The 15,476-nt window shown below is 37.1% G+C and overlaps 1 protein-coding gene across 2 annotated transcripts; it reads left to right on the top strand.

The window, feature by feature from the left end:
- Window positions 1-431: 431 nt before the first annotated feature.
- Window positions 432-8,850, top strand: lpar3 (lysophosphatidic acid receptor 3). Of its 2 annotated transcripts, none has more exons than XM_032572831.1 (3): window positions 432-580; window positions 1,198-1,946; window positions 6,643-8,850. In XM_032572831.1, exons 2-3 carry the CDS (start codon window positions 1,211-1,213, stop codon window positions 6,969-6,971), a joined length of 1,065 nt encoding a protein of 354 aa, XP_032428722.1. In that variant the 5' UTR covers window positions 432-580; window positions 1,198-1,210; the 3' UTR covers window positions 6,972-8,850. The 2 variants fall into 2 exon arrangements, with proteins under 2 accessions (XP_032428722.1, XP_032428721.1); XM_032572830.1 differs by having other exon boundaries at window positions 433-592.
- The last annotated feature ends 6,626 nt before the right edge of the window (window positions 8,851-15,476 follow it).

Raw genomic sequence — 15,476 nt, 5'->3', positions numbered from 1 at the left:
AAACGAACATATTACGAAATTAAAGGCCAAGAAGTGTGTCCTTTTGTCTTGTCAATCCAGAAAAACATGTAGAAAACTTTAATACCTACTTCTTCCACATAATATCACCACTTAAAACATAAAAAATCTCAGTCAAACCGGACTAACTACTCCCCTAAAGTCTTTGTGATCATGTTGTAGTTGGTCAACGAGGCATCTTAAAGAAACATATTTGTCAATTAATTTAAAGATATTTAATTATTTTCCCCTCCCCGACTTTAAAAAGGGTAAAACAAAAATGAAATAAAGTAAAAAAATTAAAACATTTAAGTCTCGGTTGTGTGGGTGAATACGTCAGCGTGTCTTACGGGGAATTCAGCTGAAAGTGTGGGTGGGCCACGCCCTCCGCGTCAGCGGGCTGAAGGCAGCTTTAAAGTGAAGACTCCGGCTGCTCCGTCTTCATTGTAGTCCGGAGGCTCACTGCTGTAACGTCCCTCTGTGTACAGCTGCCAGGAACAACTCTGCTGCAATGCTTAATCACGCAGCACAGCAGGTTTCGCAACTCTGACTCTACTAACCTCAACGCACTTACAATACCTCGGTCCGTCCACAGGTAAACTTACCTGTTTAATTGTATTTCTCATTATTTAACTGCGCTGTAGTTTAAAAAAAACAAACAAAAAACAACAACAATCTTTTTCTTGTTTTCTTAAATATTTTTTTGTTTGTGGTTGGATTTCTTCCTCTTTAACCGGGTTTAATAGACCTGGCCGGGCAAATAGCTGTGAAGTTGCGTAACAAACCTCAGAGAAAGCCTTGTGTTTTATCATGGCTGTATTGTCAGCTTAAAATGCTTTTTTTAAACATTTAAAAACACACCGTTTCATTCTCTATGAAACGGTGTAAGTAATTATCTTGTCAAACGTTACTAAATAGATACGGTAGTAGAGTTAAATCTGTTACAGCATATTTGGCTGATAACCTGATCTATCCTGTTGCCTGAATTCCTCAAATATGATACTTGCAAAGTATTTGAAGTGCGAGATTCATCAGCTGAATAGAGTCAATTACATTTTTTAATTGTCTAATATTAGAAATCTCAACTTCAGTCCTACACTAAACACGCGTTATTCAGTAATCATAAACTGCAGAAATTTTCTGATTGAGTCCGTATTTGTCATTTCCATATTATTCTACTTTTATCTTTTCCTTTTACAGACTGGTCTACAAAATGGCTCAGAATAACTGTTATTATAATGAGAGCATGCAGTTCTTCTACGACAAAGTCGGTAAGAGACAAGGATTGAACAGCACCATGCTCATCACGGTCCAAGTGATCGGCTCCACCTTCTGCATCTTCATCCTGGTTGCTAACTCTATGGTAATTGCTGCTGTAATAACCAATAAGAGGTTTCACTACCCCTTCTACTACCTTCTTGCCAACCTTGCTGCCTCGGACTTCCTGGCAGGCATAGCGTACGTGTACCTCATGTTCAACACAGGTGATGTGTCGCCAACGCTCACTATTAGCGAGTACTTTTTCCGCCAAGGACTTCTGGATGTCAGTCTCTCGGCGTCTCTGGCTAATCTTCTCGTCATTGCTCTGGAGCGCTACATCTCTGTAATGAACTGGAAAGTCCACAGCAACCTGACCAAGAGAAGGGTGACCTTGTTGATCGTTCTGGTGTGGAGCATCTCTATCTTTATGGGGGCGGTGCCCAGCCTGGGCTGGAACTGCATCTGTAGCCTGGAGAGTTGCTCCCAGATGGCCCCCATCTTTAGCAGGAGCTACCTGATTTTCTGGTCGGTTTCTAACCTGATTATTTTTGTTGCCATGGTGGCAATCTACATGAGGATCTACACTTACGTCAAGAGGAAGACAACAATGCTGATGTCACACACCTCCAGTTCCCTCAACCGCAAAAGGACGCCAATCAAGCTCATCAAGACGGTCATGGCTGTGCTCGGTAAGTGCTGCCCAGGAAAGAGGCTCCGGGTTCATTGGGATAGTTGGAATTTTGGAAGTGAGGTTCTTTTAGAAGGTTCTAACTAGGCCTGTCACGATAACAAATTTTGCCAGACGATAAATTGTCCCAGAACTTATTGCTGTTATTAAATGATAATATTGCTGTTTTGAGACCATTTTTAAGCAATGTAATAGCAATAATACAAGAAAACATTCTCAAGGATCAATAACCTTTAAATTCTAATGAACATTTAAAGACTGGAAGCGGAAGACATTTTAAGCATCCAAAATAAATAAAGAAAACAACAGAAACAACAAATAAAATGAATTATGAAGTCTCTGTAAGCAAAATTATCTTTCCGAAAGCTGCTAGTTGAGACCAAAACACCAGACTGAAGACTTTTAGCATTCGGTTTTTGGTAAAAAGAGAAAGAAAAGAGAAAAATTGTAAATCAAGCGAATGAAAATTATTACATTTCTTTTAATTTATCATGCGATTAATTGATTTATTGTTTATTGTGATGGGCCTACTTCTAACTCCAGATTTATTTTTCCTGCAGAAGATAATCTGCTAAGTCTCTTCCTAGGTCCATGTAATGTATACACATATGTTAGTTTAAATGCAAACATGGTGATGATTTTAAACTTTAGAAAAATGTGTTTAGATACACCGACATGATATTGTTGAAACTGGAGTAGTTTTAGGACGATAGAGGTCTGCTTTGGTCAGATAAACGATTATTTTCAGCATCTACAACAAACTAATCAGGATTTGTGCTAGATGAAAATTCCAGGTGAATTATCTATGCAGGTAAGATAAGAACAGTGGATAACCTGATCACAGTACCTCAAATTAAAACTCTAAACCAGGGATCTGCAATTGCAGTCCTCAGATGTCGTGTCCTGCAACCTTTTGATGCCTTCCTGCTCCAACACACCTGAGTTAAGTGGCTGGTTTAACTCCTTGGCATGTGAGCAAGTTTTGCTAAATCTGTCTGCTGATTCTGCAGGGATGCATCCAAAAGTTTCAGGACAGCTTGCCTTGAAGACTGGAGTTACACATCCCTCCTTTAAACTCTTCGTAACATCTCTTTACAATATTTTTACATTTTCTTTCTCAGTATGAATGGATACCTCCTGATTTAAATTCTTTAACACAAAAAGTAAAGCAGCCTGCAAAAACGTTTCAGATACAAACAAAAGCCAAACAAACTGAGTTTTAATGAGATCAATGTGAACCACTAACTTGTTTAATTACATTTTTAGTTGTGGGTGAAATCGAAAGTAACTGAAGAGTTCTGATGTGTGTGTTAGGCCCATGTTTAATCTCCAGCTGGCACAGCAGGATTTCAGCAGGTCATATAACAAACAGACCCTGTTACATGCCATGCCCCTGATTCCAAAGCACCCGCATCCAAAGCACACACGGCTATGCCATGACTGCAGCTCTGCCGTGGTTCAATATCAAAGGTTTCTGAGGAAGCCGTATTTGTGTGGCACAGACCAGACAAAAGGAACTCAGGTATCAACAGGTATCAGACTTGCTTAAAAAGAACCCAGCTAGACTGGAGAGCAAACTGTTGTGACATTTATTAGCTTGGATTCATCTTTGTTTCAGTGTTAGTTCCTATTGTTTGAAATCTGGAGCAAACTTCAGTGTTGCCTTGGTGAAATATTTTTATCTCAGCATTTTCAGTTTTCATCCAACTGAATACATACACAAGATGGTTGTTGTGTCTCCTCCGCAGAAAACGCTCTGTAATTTGGGCCTTCCTCTTCTTCCGTCCACATGGCTCCATACTGTACTGTATGGTACATAAGAGCTGTTTGCCTGTATACACCCTTTATTTCAAGCTGCCGTGTAATTATCCTCTATGCAAGCGCGCTGCTGCACAGCCTGTGTGGCCAGCCGTCGGCCACAACACATTGGCCTTCAGCGAACGTCCCCAACTCCAAGAAAAGCAAAAGTTATACTTTAAGACTCTGGCAATTGTTTTCAGATGCTACTCAGTAGAAGTTTGTGTGTGTGTGACTTAGCAGCCTTGATTCCTGTCTATTTGCTCACCTTAAGGCTCGGTAGAAAATAAACTTTGCTCGTTGCATCATTTCAATACAGCGTAACATTTAATTAATAATTTGATTTTCTAAAATACCTTCCAGATCTTACTAATAAACAGATATTACAGTAAAGAAAAGAAGGAGAGGGGAGAGTAGTAAAAACCTTTGTTCCCAACATAAAGTCTTTTGCTCAACCGGAGAAACCAGTTCAGGATGCAGGATGTGAACCTTGCTGGCTTTGTTCATAGAAGACTGAAATGAATGAAGGTAGTTGGAAATCAACACCATGTACAACTCTGGAGCAGGACACTTTTACAGTGCATTTCTACGACCTCATAATGACTCCGATCTGGTACCTATATGCTGTAAACTCTATTAAGTAAATGGAAATAGTCAGAAAGGTTGGACTTGTACATAAATTTAAACTTGTTCCAGCTCGACTTATTCAACTATCAGATTTATAAATAATGAAAGCAACAAGCGTTCAGAACATGTCCATAAAAAAAAATCCTTCCTTTTGTCAGAGTTAGAGCCAAGCCCACTTTCAAACAAGTGACTCAATCTGTCTCTTAAAGAAGGTCACCTTTTTTTGTCTTAGACAGTCAAAATAGAGCAAAACTTTGGTTTATCTAGCCTAAAAGTACTTTTCAAATGTAAAAGCTAAACTTTTATGGTCCTCTTGATCTCCTCTAAAATACCTGTGCAGAAGCAAACAAAGCAAAGTGAGCTGCAGTAGCGCTTTGCATTTGTATATTTACAGAAATGCTGGTAGTGCAGACAAGTCACCGCCTGCAGCTTCCTCCCCCTGCAACGTGTGTCCTAACATGCTTGGAGTAAATATCTAATTTGCTTTTCTAGTGGCATGGTGAGTTAAAGGCCGAGAGAGTCTGAATAAGGAGATTAGCTGCAAACCAGGACACACCTTTTTTTTTCATAATTCTTCAGAAAGGATGAGTTGCACTAATGTTACAGACAGACAAGGAAGTTTTCCTTATGAAAGGGGAGTGTAGGATTGCAGAAAAACTAGCGTTGATGGATGCATTACACACAGACGGGGCAGACAATTGTTTTGTGCATCACTGAGATGCATCGATCAGAGGTTTTGTGGTCAGGTTCCCATCAGCATATTTTGTAAAGATCTGATAGATCAGTTTAGATTTTAGCAGATTGATTCCTTTAAAAGAAGTATAAACAACCATTTTTAAATTTAAACTTGAACTGAGTCTTTTGCAATAAAATGTTAATATCAAAATGAAGCCTTTATGGCCTAAAAACAGCTCAAAGCTACGGATAAAATCTTACTAAAAAGTATTACTGCACTTCTCAGATTATTAGCTAAGCACAATTAAATTAGAATAATCTAAAATTGTTTATCACTCAGGCATACAGGTGCCCAAAAAGCCTTTCTGTGGTGATAGATGATTTTTTTAAAATTTCTATCTAATTTCTGTTGGATTGTGTGTTTGAGAGAATAAAATGAACCTAGCTCTGCAGTTAAACAGTATTTCACTATTATTTCAGAAATAAAAGCAACATAACAGAATTGAAACATTATATTAACCTGTCATTAGCATCCTACATATCAATTAGTACACTTAATCCTGTAAGCATTACTAAATGTGCATTCTCTGCAAGATTTTCCAAGCCAACATGTCCAATTCCAACATGTTCCTTAATATTTGGAGCCTGAAAACTCAGAGGATAAATCAGAGCAACTTTGCCTCTATCAACCCAAAAAAGCAGATATCCCTTTACAGAAACCACACTTTCCTTTTCAGAAGTCCCTAATACATGTTGCTCTTCCTCTGAAGTGAAATATTTATCCCTCAGTGATACTGAAATTAGCATAAATCTTTCACACTGAAGATTGTTTTTGTCGGTCTCATGTGATGAATTCACTGATCTGGAAGAAAAGATTGGACATTTATTTTCAGGCCATCTGATCATTAATTGGGCTTGGTCCAATGAGAAAAAAAATTCTTGCCAGTCTTCACCCGTTTTCTCTGTGGATCTTTGATTTTCAGAAAGTGTTTACTTCAGCTTTAATATGTTGCAAAAATATTTTTTAGTGACTCCTGGCACTGATAAAATCATTCTGATTATCAAGAAATAAGTTAAATAAAAGCAACTAAAACTCAACAGTTTAAAATCAATCAATGACTTGTGACGGCTCCCAGTATATTATGATGCACCACTTCTGCACTTTTTACAAAAACTGTCTATTTCTGTTCCTTTGTGCTGTGTTTTAGAGTTTTAATTCCCTCTTTCAACTGACTAATATTTCATTTGCTTTTCATATTTCACTATTTGTTTGAGTTACTTCCGGAAGTTAAACCCTCCAGCTCTTATTAGTCCAAGCATTAAAAAGTGCATGCAGAAAACAGTTTTTTGTTCATTCAAAGATGTATGAATTGTGAAACTACATTACATTACCGCAGGTGCAGGGAATGTAGAACTTGCATCCATCCATCCATTTTCATCCATTTTCTTACACCTTTGTCCCTAGTGGGGTCGGGAGGTGCTGGAGCCGATCTCCAGCTAACGTTCCGGGCGAAAGGCGGGGCACACCCTGGACAGGTCGCCAGTCTGTCGCAGGGCGACTTGCACACATTTATGATCATTTTTGTTTCTGTTTTTAGGAGCCTTTGTGATCTGCTGGACCCCCGGTCTTATTGTCATGCTCTTGGACGGCCTGCACTGTGAGAATTGCAATCTGAAGAAACTGAAGAGCTTGATGCTGCTTTTGGCTGTTGCCAACTCCGTCATGAACCCCTGCATTTACTCCTACAAGGACGAGGAGATGTGGACAACTTTCAAAAACCTCATGCGCTGCATCGGAAACGGCACGCGGCGGCAGCGGTCGACGCGCGCCAATGCCAAGCCGCTGGGCTCCAGTCAGGACACGAGCACGACTCCGCCGGCCTCAGAGGAAAGAAAAAGTGATGACAATGGATCACTCGATTCGTGAAACATCGTCTTGTGGTAGATTTTTCAGATCTGCTCTCCCAGTTGTACACTCGGAAACGTTGTGAAGACTCTGCCAACTCGGACAAAGACAGTTTATCTGTAGTGGTTCTCCATGAATTTTCCTCAGCTTGAAAAGGTTTTCTTGAAGAGACTGCAGACCATCTGTTCAAATTAAAAGAGATAAGATACCGTTATGCACTACTAAATTCTCTAATGGCTGTAAAGATGCCCGGTTTTACTAGGGTTTCATCCATTTGGGCACATTACTCCAATCCGTGTGTAATGGGAGATTCATTCCAGTTTCATCGTGTTTTCTGTCAGTGTCATCAGATCTGTGACTCATCTTATGAGAAGGTGATGCTGCGCCCCAGTGATTGATGAAGTAGGTGCATTCAAACATTTTGAACCCTCAAGTGTAAAAGTTGTACGAAGCAGGATGTTCTTTGTATTAGAGGTTTGTTGATATTTGTTGTAAATAGATTTTTTTTTTTACTGCATGTGTATTTAAAAACTATAATGGAGGATTTAGAATGAAATATGCTTGGGCAGGGCTGAATTTTAAAGTTATGTGTTTGTGTAAATGACTGTAAACTGCTGTAAAGGAACTCTATACTTGAACATAGTATAAGAAGATTTTTCTTAAATACCCTTTTTATACTTCTTGATCAGATTTTGTTTTTCATCCCAATCCATCTCCTCTTTTTTTATTACTCATGGAACCCGAAACGTCCTGTTAAAGAACCTGATGAAGACAAGCATGCTTTTCTGCACCATTTTTTAAAAATATGCCTCACCTCTCTGCAACACACTGGATTCCCGCTATAGATTCAGCTGATACTGTTTTTAGCATTGAGGAGGATAAGACAGTGAATCCCTCTCCACACAGACAGTTGCACAAACCGCTGCAAGCTGACCACATCGCGAAACCCGCAGCAGAGTTCAACTGACCTTTTATTAAATGTGTTTAATAAAAAGCACTGCTGTAAAGAAACCCCTCATCATCAAAGCTATTTGAATCTTTTCTTTGACTTCAGCTTTATAAAACTGCTCAGTTGAAAGATTTGAATCTCCAATTATTAAGCTAAGCGGAGATTACGTACCCATGCTCATGCACTTTGACCGTTGGACTTGTCAAATCATCAACCATCTTGCATAACTTCTCTGACTATTCCTCCATGTGAAATCTTTCACTTTCAACTGTGCTTTGTTTATAAAAACTTATTTCATGTAGAAGTAGAACGCCATAATTTAGTGTCTTATAGAAAGAACTACATTTCCACATTAAAGGGCAAAGGAGACAAGCTGTATGCAGTCACTTGTTGCACCAAGAGCAGCTATTATTGCTTGGACGTCATATTATGCAGAACTGCTCCTGCAGGCTTCTGGCCCACTTTTTTTATAGCCTGAATTAGTATTTTATACCATATAAATGTGTAACTGACCTGAAAACTAGAACACACCATGCATGTCTGTGCTGTAGATTAGTGGAATAAAATTATTGTCTTTATTTAGATGTTTTCCTTGTCCTGCATACCTCATTTTGGATGAACATGAATCCATGCTGGGGTTCATGACCTCTGTTGGAGCAAGGATACATCTAAAATATTAAGGCCACACAACCTGAGGATCTGAATTGTAGAGTTTGGGATAAAATAGATTTTTATGTTTTATTGTCTAATTTACTTAAAATGAGACAATGATTGCCTTAATGTACATTCTGCTCTATTAAAACAAACAAAACAAGACGTTGAGAGAATTGATTATGAGAAAAGAACCTGCTGATGTATTAATGTTAACTTTTTATACATTTCATAAATTGCTGTTTCCAAATCTTATTGGGCTTCCCTTGTTTGACATTAAAATATGGATTTACAAATCAACTCATTTCTGAAAGTGGTTTATTTGTCTAATGCACTTTTATAATCTGGACTAAGTCTTTTATAAACAGAATGAGATTTTGGCACCTATTAAATTTATTTACAGTGCAAAATTGTCTTTGTCCTTTCTACCTTTTTCTACCCATTACTACAGGAATCGTGCTATTGAAGTGTTATTGATCAAACTATTATTTGATTTTGTTTCATGTGATGAAGATAATATTTTTCTCTTGCTAAATAACGCTGTTAGTAATATCTGCAGTTATCATAAACAACACCCTCTTCATATTTAAAAGGAACAATTAAAGTTTGTGCAAATCGTGAGTCGGGTAGCTTGTTCACTTGAGTTTATTACAAATTAAAGTTTTGATGAGACATTTAGCATAAAAGCAGACGAGTTCATTACCAGTCTGTTCAGAACATCTTGTTTTAATTCAGTCCAACAAAATCTTGTTTAGATTAGAAACCAGGAGTATTACACAGAGCACAGTCAGTAGGAAATTATTAAATGGTGATTAGTAAAAAGAAAAAAAGTTTATTTAAGTAATCCAGGGCGCTCCCTACTTGGCTTAGAAAACTATAAAGAGTCGAAAGTCATTTAAAGTTACAATTATATATTATGTTTCTGGATGGATAATTATTGTCAGAACCCCAATGTTGACACTCCAGTTGAGAATCACGAATTATCTTTATATAAGTCACATTTAGAATCAATAATTAACTCACTAGTAATCACACTAATATATTTTATAATTATCTAAGTAAAGAAACAAAATACGACATCAACAAACATGAACTCTAGCCACCATAAGGGTAATTGCAAACGTTCACTGCAATGCAAACATTATAAACGAATGCGTTATTATCTGAAGGAAAATTTAACTTTATTAACTTTGTCTACGTTTAAATTATGAGATTTGAATGCTGAAATTTAAAGGAAATGTTTGGAGAGGGTAAAGGAGGAATATAGAAAGAACTGAATGCAATAGAAATGTTTTACTAATCACACAGTGGGAAAATTCACTTGTTACAACAGTCCACTAACAAAATATGTAAAAATATTAACTGTGTATTAATAAACTACTTACAGATAAAAAAAAAATTAAATAAAAACCCCAAAATTCAGGAGGCTTTAAAATATATAACAAATAATTACAGAATATATTTTGGATATTCTTTGCACAACGTTACTGTGCTCACATGAAGGTAACTCATGTGATTTATTGCACGTGATTAATGAAAAGTCTGATGGTGGAGGGGATGAAATACCTCTGAAGTGCTCAGGTTTACACTGTGGATGCTGCAGCCTGCTGCTAAACGATCTGAGCTCAGACTGGCATGGAGGGGCTGAGACATGTTCTCCATGATGAATGTCAATTTATCTCACCCACCACCTCAGTGGGATCCACAGGCTGATCCAGGACCGAGCTGGTTCTCCTATCCAACTTATTGAGTCTCTTTCTGTCCCAAAGTGCAGCATGAAACACTGCAGATGCACCACAGTGTCATGAAATAGGGTTAGGGTTAATCTCTGGTTCACTGGCGATGTCTGTACAGACTTCATGTGAAAGTCAGTCACTTTCTCCTTTGTCTTGGTTGATGTGAAGGTTGTTGGCCTCACACTAAGTAGTAAAGTTGTTGATAATCTCCTTGTACCTCAGTCCTCAAGGACTGCTATCCCGCATGTTTTAGTTTTTCCCTGGTTCAACACATCTTCATCACTTGATGGGTTGTTACTCTGCTGAGGAGGCAGTAATGCTGTTCTGGTTTCCCGGAAAGTTGGAACTTCGGTTTAACGTCAGTCTAGAGAAGAAGTCACAATTTCAACATGGTGACGCCCATAAAGATCGTTTGCAATGCAAACAGCACTTTTAATTTGTTCAGTTTAGAGTTGCAGAGGCCACATTCAAGATTGATTTTAGACACACTCAAGTCACAGCTGGGATTAGTCAGACTTGTGGGGCTTTCCAGGTGATTTTTCCTACTGGGAAAGTTGGAATTTTCCAGTTCTGAGTACAGCTGGAACATAGCATTACTACCTGGGTGTTTAGCCAGGGAGATAACTAAAACATGTAGGACAGTGACCCTGGGATAAGGGGATATTCAGGAGGAAAAAGGCCAAAAGGTATGGGACATAATGACTTCAAAACTAGCCTTTGATAAACTGATAAGACACACCTTACTTTTGACCTGGGTATGTCGGCGTAGACTCTCAGTCACGAGGACATTGTCATTAGGTGCGGTGTGGATGAGTGGTGAGGCAGACGCGATGGAACCAGGTTAGATGAATAATGATGATTTAATGAAGAAAAAACAACACAAAGTCCAAAACCAGGCAGCACTGCAGAGCGGGGACCAGGGCTCAACACAGGTAGCACTAGCTATACGAATGGACATGTAGTCAGAGACAGCACGCACAAACGACTAGGACCCGACAAGGACGCAGACACACAGGTGGCATTAAATACACAGAGGGTAATCACAGAATGAGAAACACCTGGAGACTAATCAAAAGGAGACAGGACAACACGGAGACACAGAGACACAGGAAACTCAAAATAAACACACAGAAAAACACAGATCCTGACAGACATGACCATTTTAATCACTTAGACAAAAGACAAATAGATTTCTTCTCTGAAGAAAATGTACACATTTCCTCCAAAATGTTTCTTCAGTTCATGAGATTGTTCAGAACTGAAGAAGTCCTTTTATTTGATTTGTATGAGTAGAGAAACTTATTCAAAGAACAGGAGAAACAATCCAGTTGCTTTCAATTTATGCTTATTTTTGGCTCTGCTTTTGTTCTGCTGCCTGTTTACGAACAGGGCTGAACTCAGGAACTGCAGTTCTCAACATGAAACACTGTCAAAAATTTATCTTATTGTATCCGGTCTTTTCTGTCTCTACCGCAATTGCATGAAAGCAAAAATAAACAGCATTTTCTGGAACTTCATGTGTAAGATATGCTGAAACAACAACTGGCTACGATAAATAATGATGCAACTTAATTTCAAATAAGTGGAAAAGATCTGGAAAATCCAAGGAGTTTCTCTGTTTGATTCCCGTTCTGTGTAGTCTGACTGACACTAAAAAACTGCAACATCACCAGGGGGGGAATTTAGATCATTTTTAAGAAAAATAATGTAACTGTGAAAAACAAACCTAGATATACAGTAATACCACTTAACTATAAGAAATATTCTAGACTGGAAAAGCCAAAATTCAATCCTCTAAACGTAATACCTGATCATTGATTAATTCTGAGTTATTTCAAAAGTTTATTAAACTCTAAACTAGCAAAACACAATTCAACTTAAAGCATTTTTAAAGTGTTATGCTAACTTTCTCTGAATTTAAAAGAATGATTTTGAGTTCAACATGATTGACTGGGTTCTTGTTTTCCTACGCTCACTGAAGACAATTATAGATTTCCTCTTTATTGAGTAGAATAGAATAGAATAGAATAGAATAGAATACACTTTATTGACCCCCAAGGGAAAATTGCTTATTTGTTGAAAGCTACTCCATCTTAGATAATAAATACAACGTTTGTAATTTATATAGATATAGTGATAATTTCAAAATCACTAGATATAAACAAATAAATAAATAAATAACAAGCAATCATATGCAACATATTAATCAATAAATAGCCTATAAACGAGCGCAGAGAAAATTAAGCTTAAATAATAAACATATTAAACTGTGTGTATCAAACTTTTTCCCTTTTTTTAAACAAGATTCAAGATTAAAATTTTCTTCCTGTAAATATCTTAAATCTTATATCTGAAACACCAAGTATAGCAGAACAACACTACAGGATGTGAAAAGACAACATTAAAAAGTATTTTATTCATAGTCCCTTCTCTTTTTGTTAGAATCCCTTTTTTAAATGCCAATCTATGAAACGTAGTATTATTCTTTGTTATTACAGATCCACAGACATTTTCATTTTCCTTTCTGCAACCTGTTTTACAGCATCACTTATCACATGTTTAAATCTTTTATAATGAGATTCAAATTAACCTGTAAGATGCGTTCCCAGGGTTTAAACCCTAAGCAGTCTGCAAAAGTGGCAAAACAACAACAAAGTTTTGTCTGTTCCTCTGATGTTGTTCATTAAGCAAGAAAATGAGAAAGAAGAGCGCTTTCATCGTTATCACAGCAGAAAGTTTCATTTAACAATAGTTATTTGATTTAATATGTTACTGTTTTGAGATTAATACAGTAGGTTACAGACTGGCACATTTTGAACATTTTAAACCTTTCAGCTTTTCTGGAAATGACCTTAAGCTTCTCTCCTCTTGAGTTCGTCCAGGAAAAGTTGCCACAGCTGCCTCACTGAGGAATGCTCATGTTGCAAGAGAAGTATCGTAAAAAATGGCAAGCAGCCAGATGCAGGTTTAGGAAACACAGAGGCCAGGAAATAACAACAATAAAGATGTGATATTTAGAGTGATTTATTATAAAGCCATGTTCACCACCCTGATCTGGGCAAAGAGAACATAATAAAGTAGTAAACTTTATTATGGTGATTTACTTTCACTTTCCTAATTATCGTCCATTTTCCTATCACAATAGGAACAAATCACCTCCTGTGAGGAAACATCAGGAATTTATTTCAACTAAAACTAATTTGCTGTTGAACTGAAAGAGACAGATTGTTGTTTTTTGGGGGGTTTTTTTACAAAACCATCCTTATTTTCTTTTCCAACTTGTTTATTTTAATTTGTGTTATTGTTCTCTCATTTTTGATCTTATATTTTGAATTATTTGTAAAAATGTAAGTTCAGCTGCATTGATCACTGGCTTCTTTCTTTACTCCAACTTTCTTTTTCTTTCTTTATGTGTTGAGAAAGCAGCAGCCTCTCTGCTCAGACATAGGAGTCTGTTTTCTCTCCTAAATGAAGTTCTACTTAAAATTAACTTGTTGCTGTTCTTTAACATAGCAATTACTCCTGGATCAGTGCTTCTGTTTCTTTTTGTTATGTTTTCTGTAATTTCTCAAAGCCCCAGTGAGTCTAAGCAGATGGCCACTTGATTCTGCTGCACGTTTCTTCCTGCTAAAGAGGAGTTTTCCTTTCCGTTGTCACTACATACTTACTCAGAATGATGAATTGGTGCCAAATCAACAGCACTGTCAGCTGTCGCTACATTCTCTTTAGGGAGGAATGAATCCTGCAAGTCTCTGATTCTCTGCAATCTGCTCATTTTTATTGGATATGAAACTTTTTAGTCAGTTTCAATAATAAACTTACTGCAATGTTTAACTAGGATCAACTGTAGTGTACAGTATTTACTTTATTTTGAACCTGTCTGTGTGACTGAATTGAACTATGTTGTTTTCTGAAGTTCAGTGAGATGATGTGTAGTGAATTTGTGCTATGCTGTCTAAATGCAATTGAATTGAATATTATAGTAATTATAATAATCATCGGCTATGCAGTGCTGCAGCGATTAGCAACGTCACATTGCAGTCAGAAGGTCACACAATTATTAATAATAATAAGAATATTAGCAATATTAAACATAAAAATGTACAACACAATGAAAACAAAAGAGTGAACAAGATATACGATTTACTTCTGATGCCAACTTTAAAGCTACTGAATTCAGTTGAAGTAAGATTTATTGTATGGCTAAAATAGTTTGAATATCTCTATAGATCTTGAGTTTTCATTGCAGCAGCAGAACAAGTGATCTATGGAGGAGAAGAACAAGCAGATCCTTGAATTAGTACTGAATGTATCTGCTGAGTTCACTGGCTTGAGTTACGATGGTTTCTGATGCTGCAGAGCCATGAAGACTGAGACACATGATTCAGATAAGAGAAAATTCATATGACTTTGACTACTAGAAAAATAAGTTAAGTTATAAATAATTAAACTTTTGTTTTGAGAGAAAATACATATTGCTTTGAGCATCTTAGTGTTCCCAAGATGAAAAATCAGAGTTTTATCCATCAAAATTCATTTCTCTTGTATCTGCAAATGTGAAAAAAAAACACTTCATATGGTTTAAATTATGTCTAAACTGTTTGGTAGGAGCTCTTTGGATCCTCTGAAGAGAAATCTGTAGACCTGGCGTGACTGCTGCCTGCCACTCTGGTTTCGCTTACCCAAAAATATGAACCGTAAACTGCACAGAGAGGGAAACTTTCTTCTTCTGCCCTGCTGTAATTACGCGTTCTTGGGAAACCAGTTAAATTGTACAGATCTACAGAAATGTTGCATTTCGGTTTGCTTTGAATTTTAGAGCAAACATATGTGAGCAAAAATAAAAAATAAAAATGTTTACCATGACTTGGTGTGCAGAAACGTTCCTGTTGGTTGTGAAAATGTGGTACTCAGATTGATGACAAGTTCAAAGCTAAATCTGTTTTTAGGTCAACATCTTTCAGCTCAGTCACAAGTCAGTTTTGTGAACAATTTTTTCACAAACATACTAAGGTTAGTGGAAATTAGAAGTAGAAATGTGTAAAGAATGAGATGATGCCTTCAGATGAAGCTAGGACTTGAGGATGATGCTGACAGTGGGCACATACATTTTAAATTACTTCACACTTACTAATCACTTTATTATGTACACTGATTATTTGCTTGTCAACACAGATTGTTAATAAGCAA

This window comes from Xiphophorus hellerii, chromosome 9, assembly GCF_003331165.1.
Source record: "Xiphophorus hellerii strain 12219 chromosome 9, Xiphophorus_hellerii-4.1, whole genome shotgun sequence".
Lineage (NCBI taxonomy): Eukaryota > Metazoa > Chordata > Actinopteri > Cyprinodontiformes > Poeciliidae > Xiphophorus > Xiphophorus hellerii.
Note: the sequence above shows the minus strand (reverse complement) of the source record. Positions and strands in the feature narration are given on the sequence as shown.

Coding starts and splice junctions, on each gene's coding strand:
- lpar3 (XM_032572831.1), top strand. CDS start 1,211: ATGGCTCAGAATAACTGTTATTATAATGAGAGCATGCAGTTCTTCTAC. Junction 1,947..6,642: donor GACGGTCATGGCTGTGCTCG/GTAAGTGCTGCC, acceptor TTCTGTTTTTAG/GAGCCTTTGTGATCTGCTGG.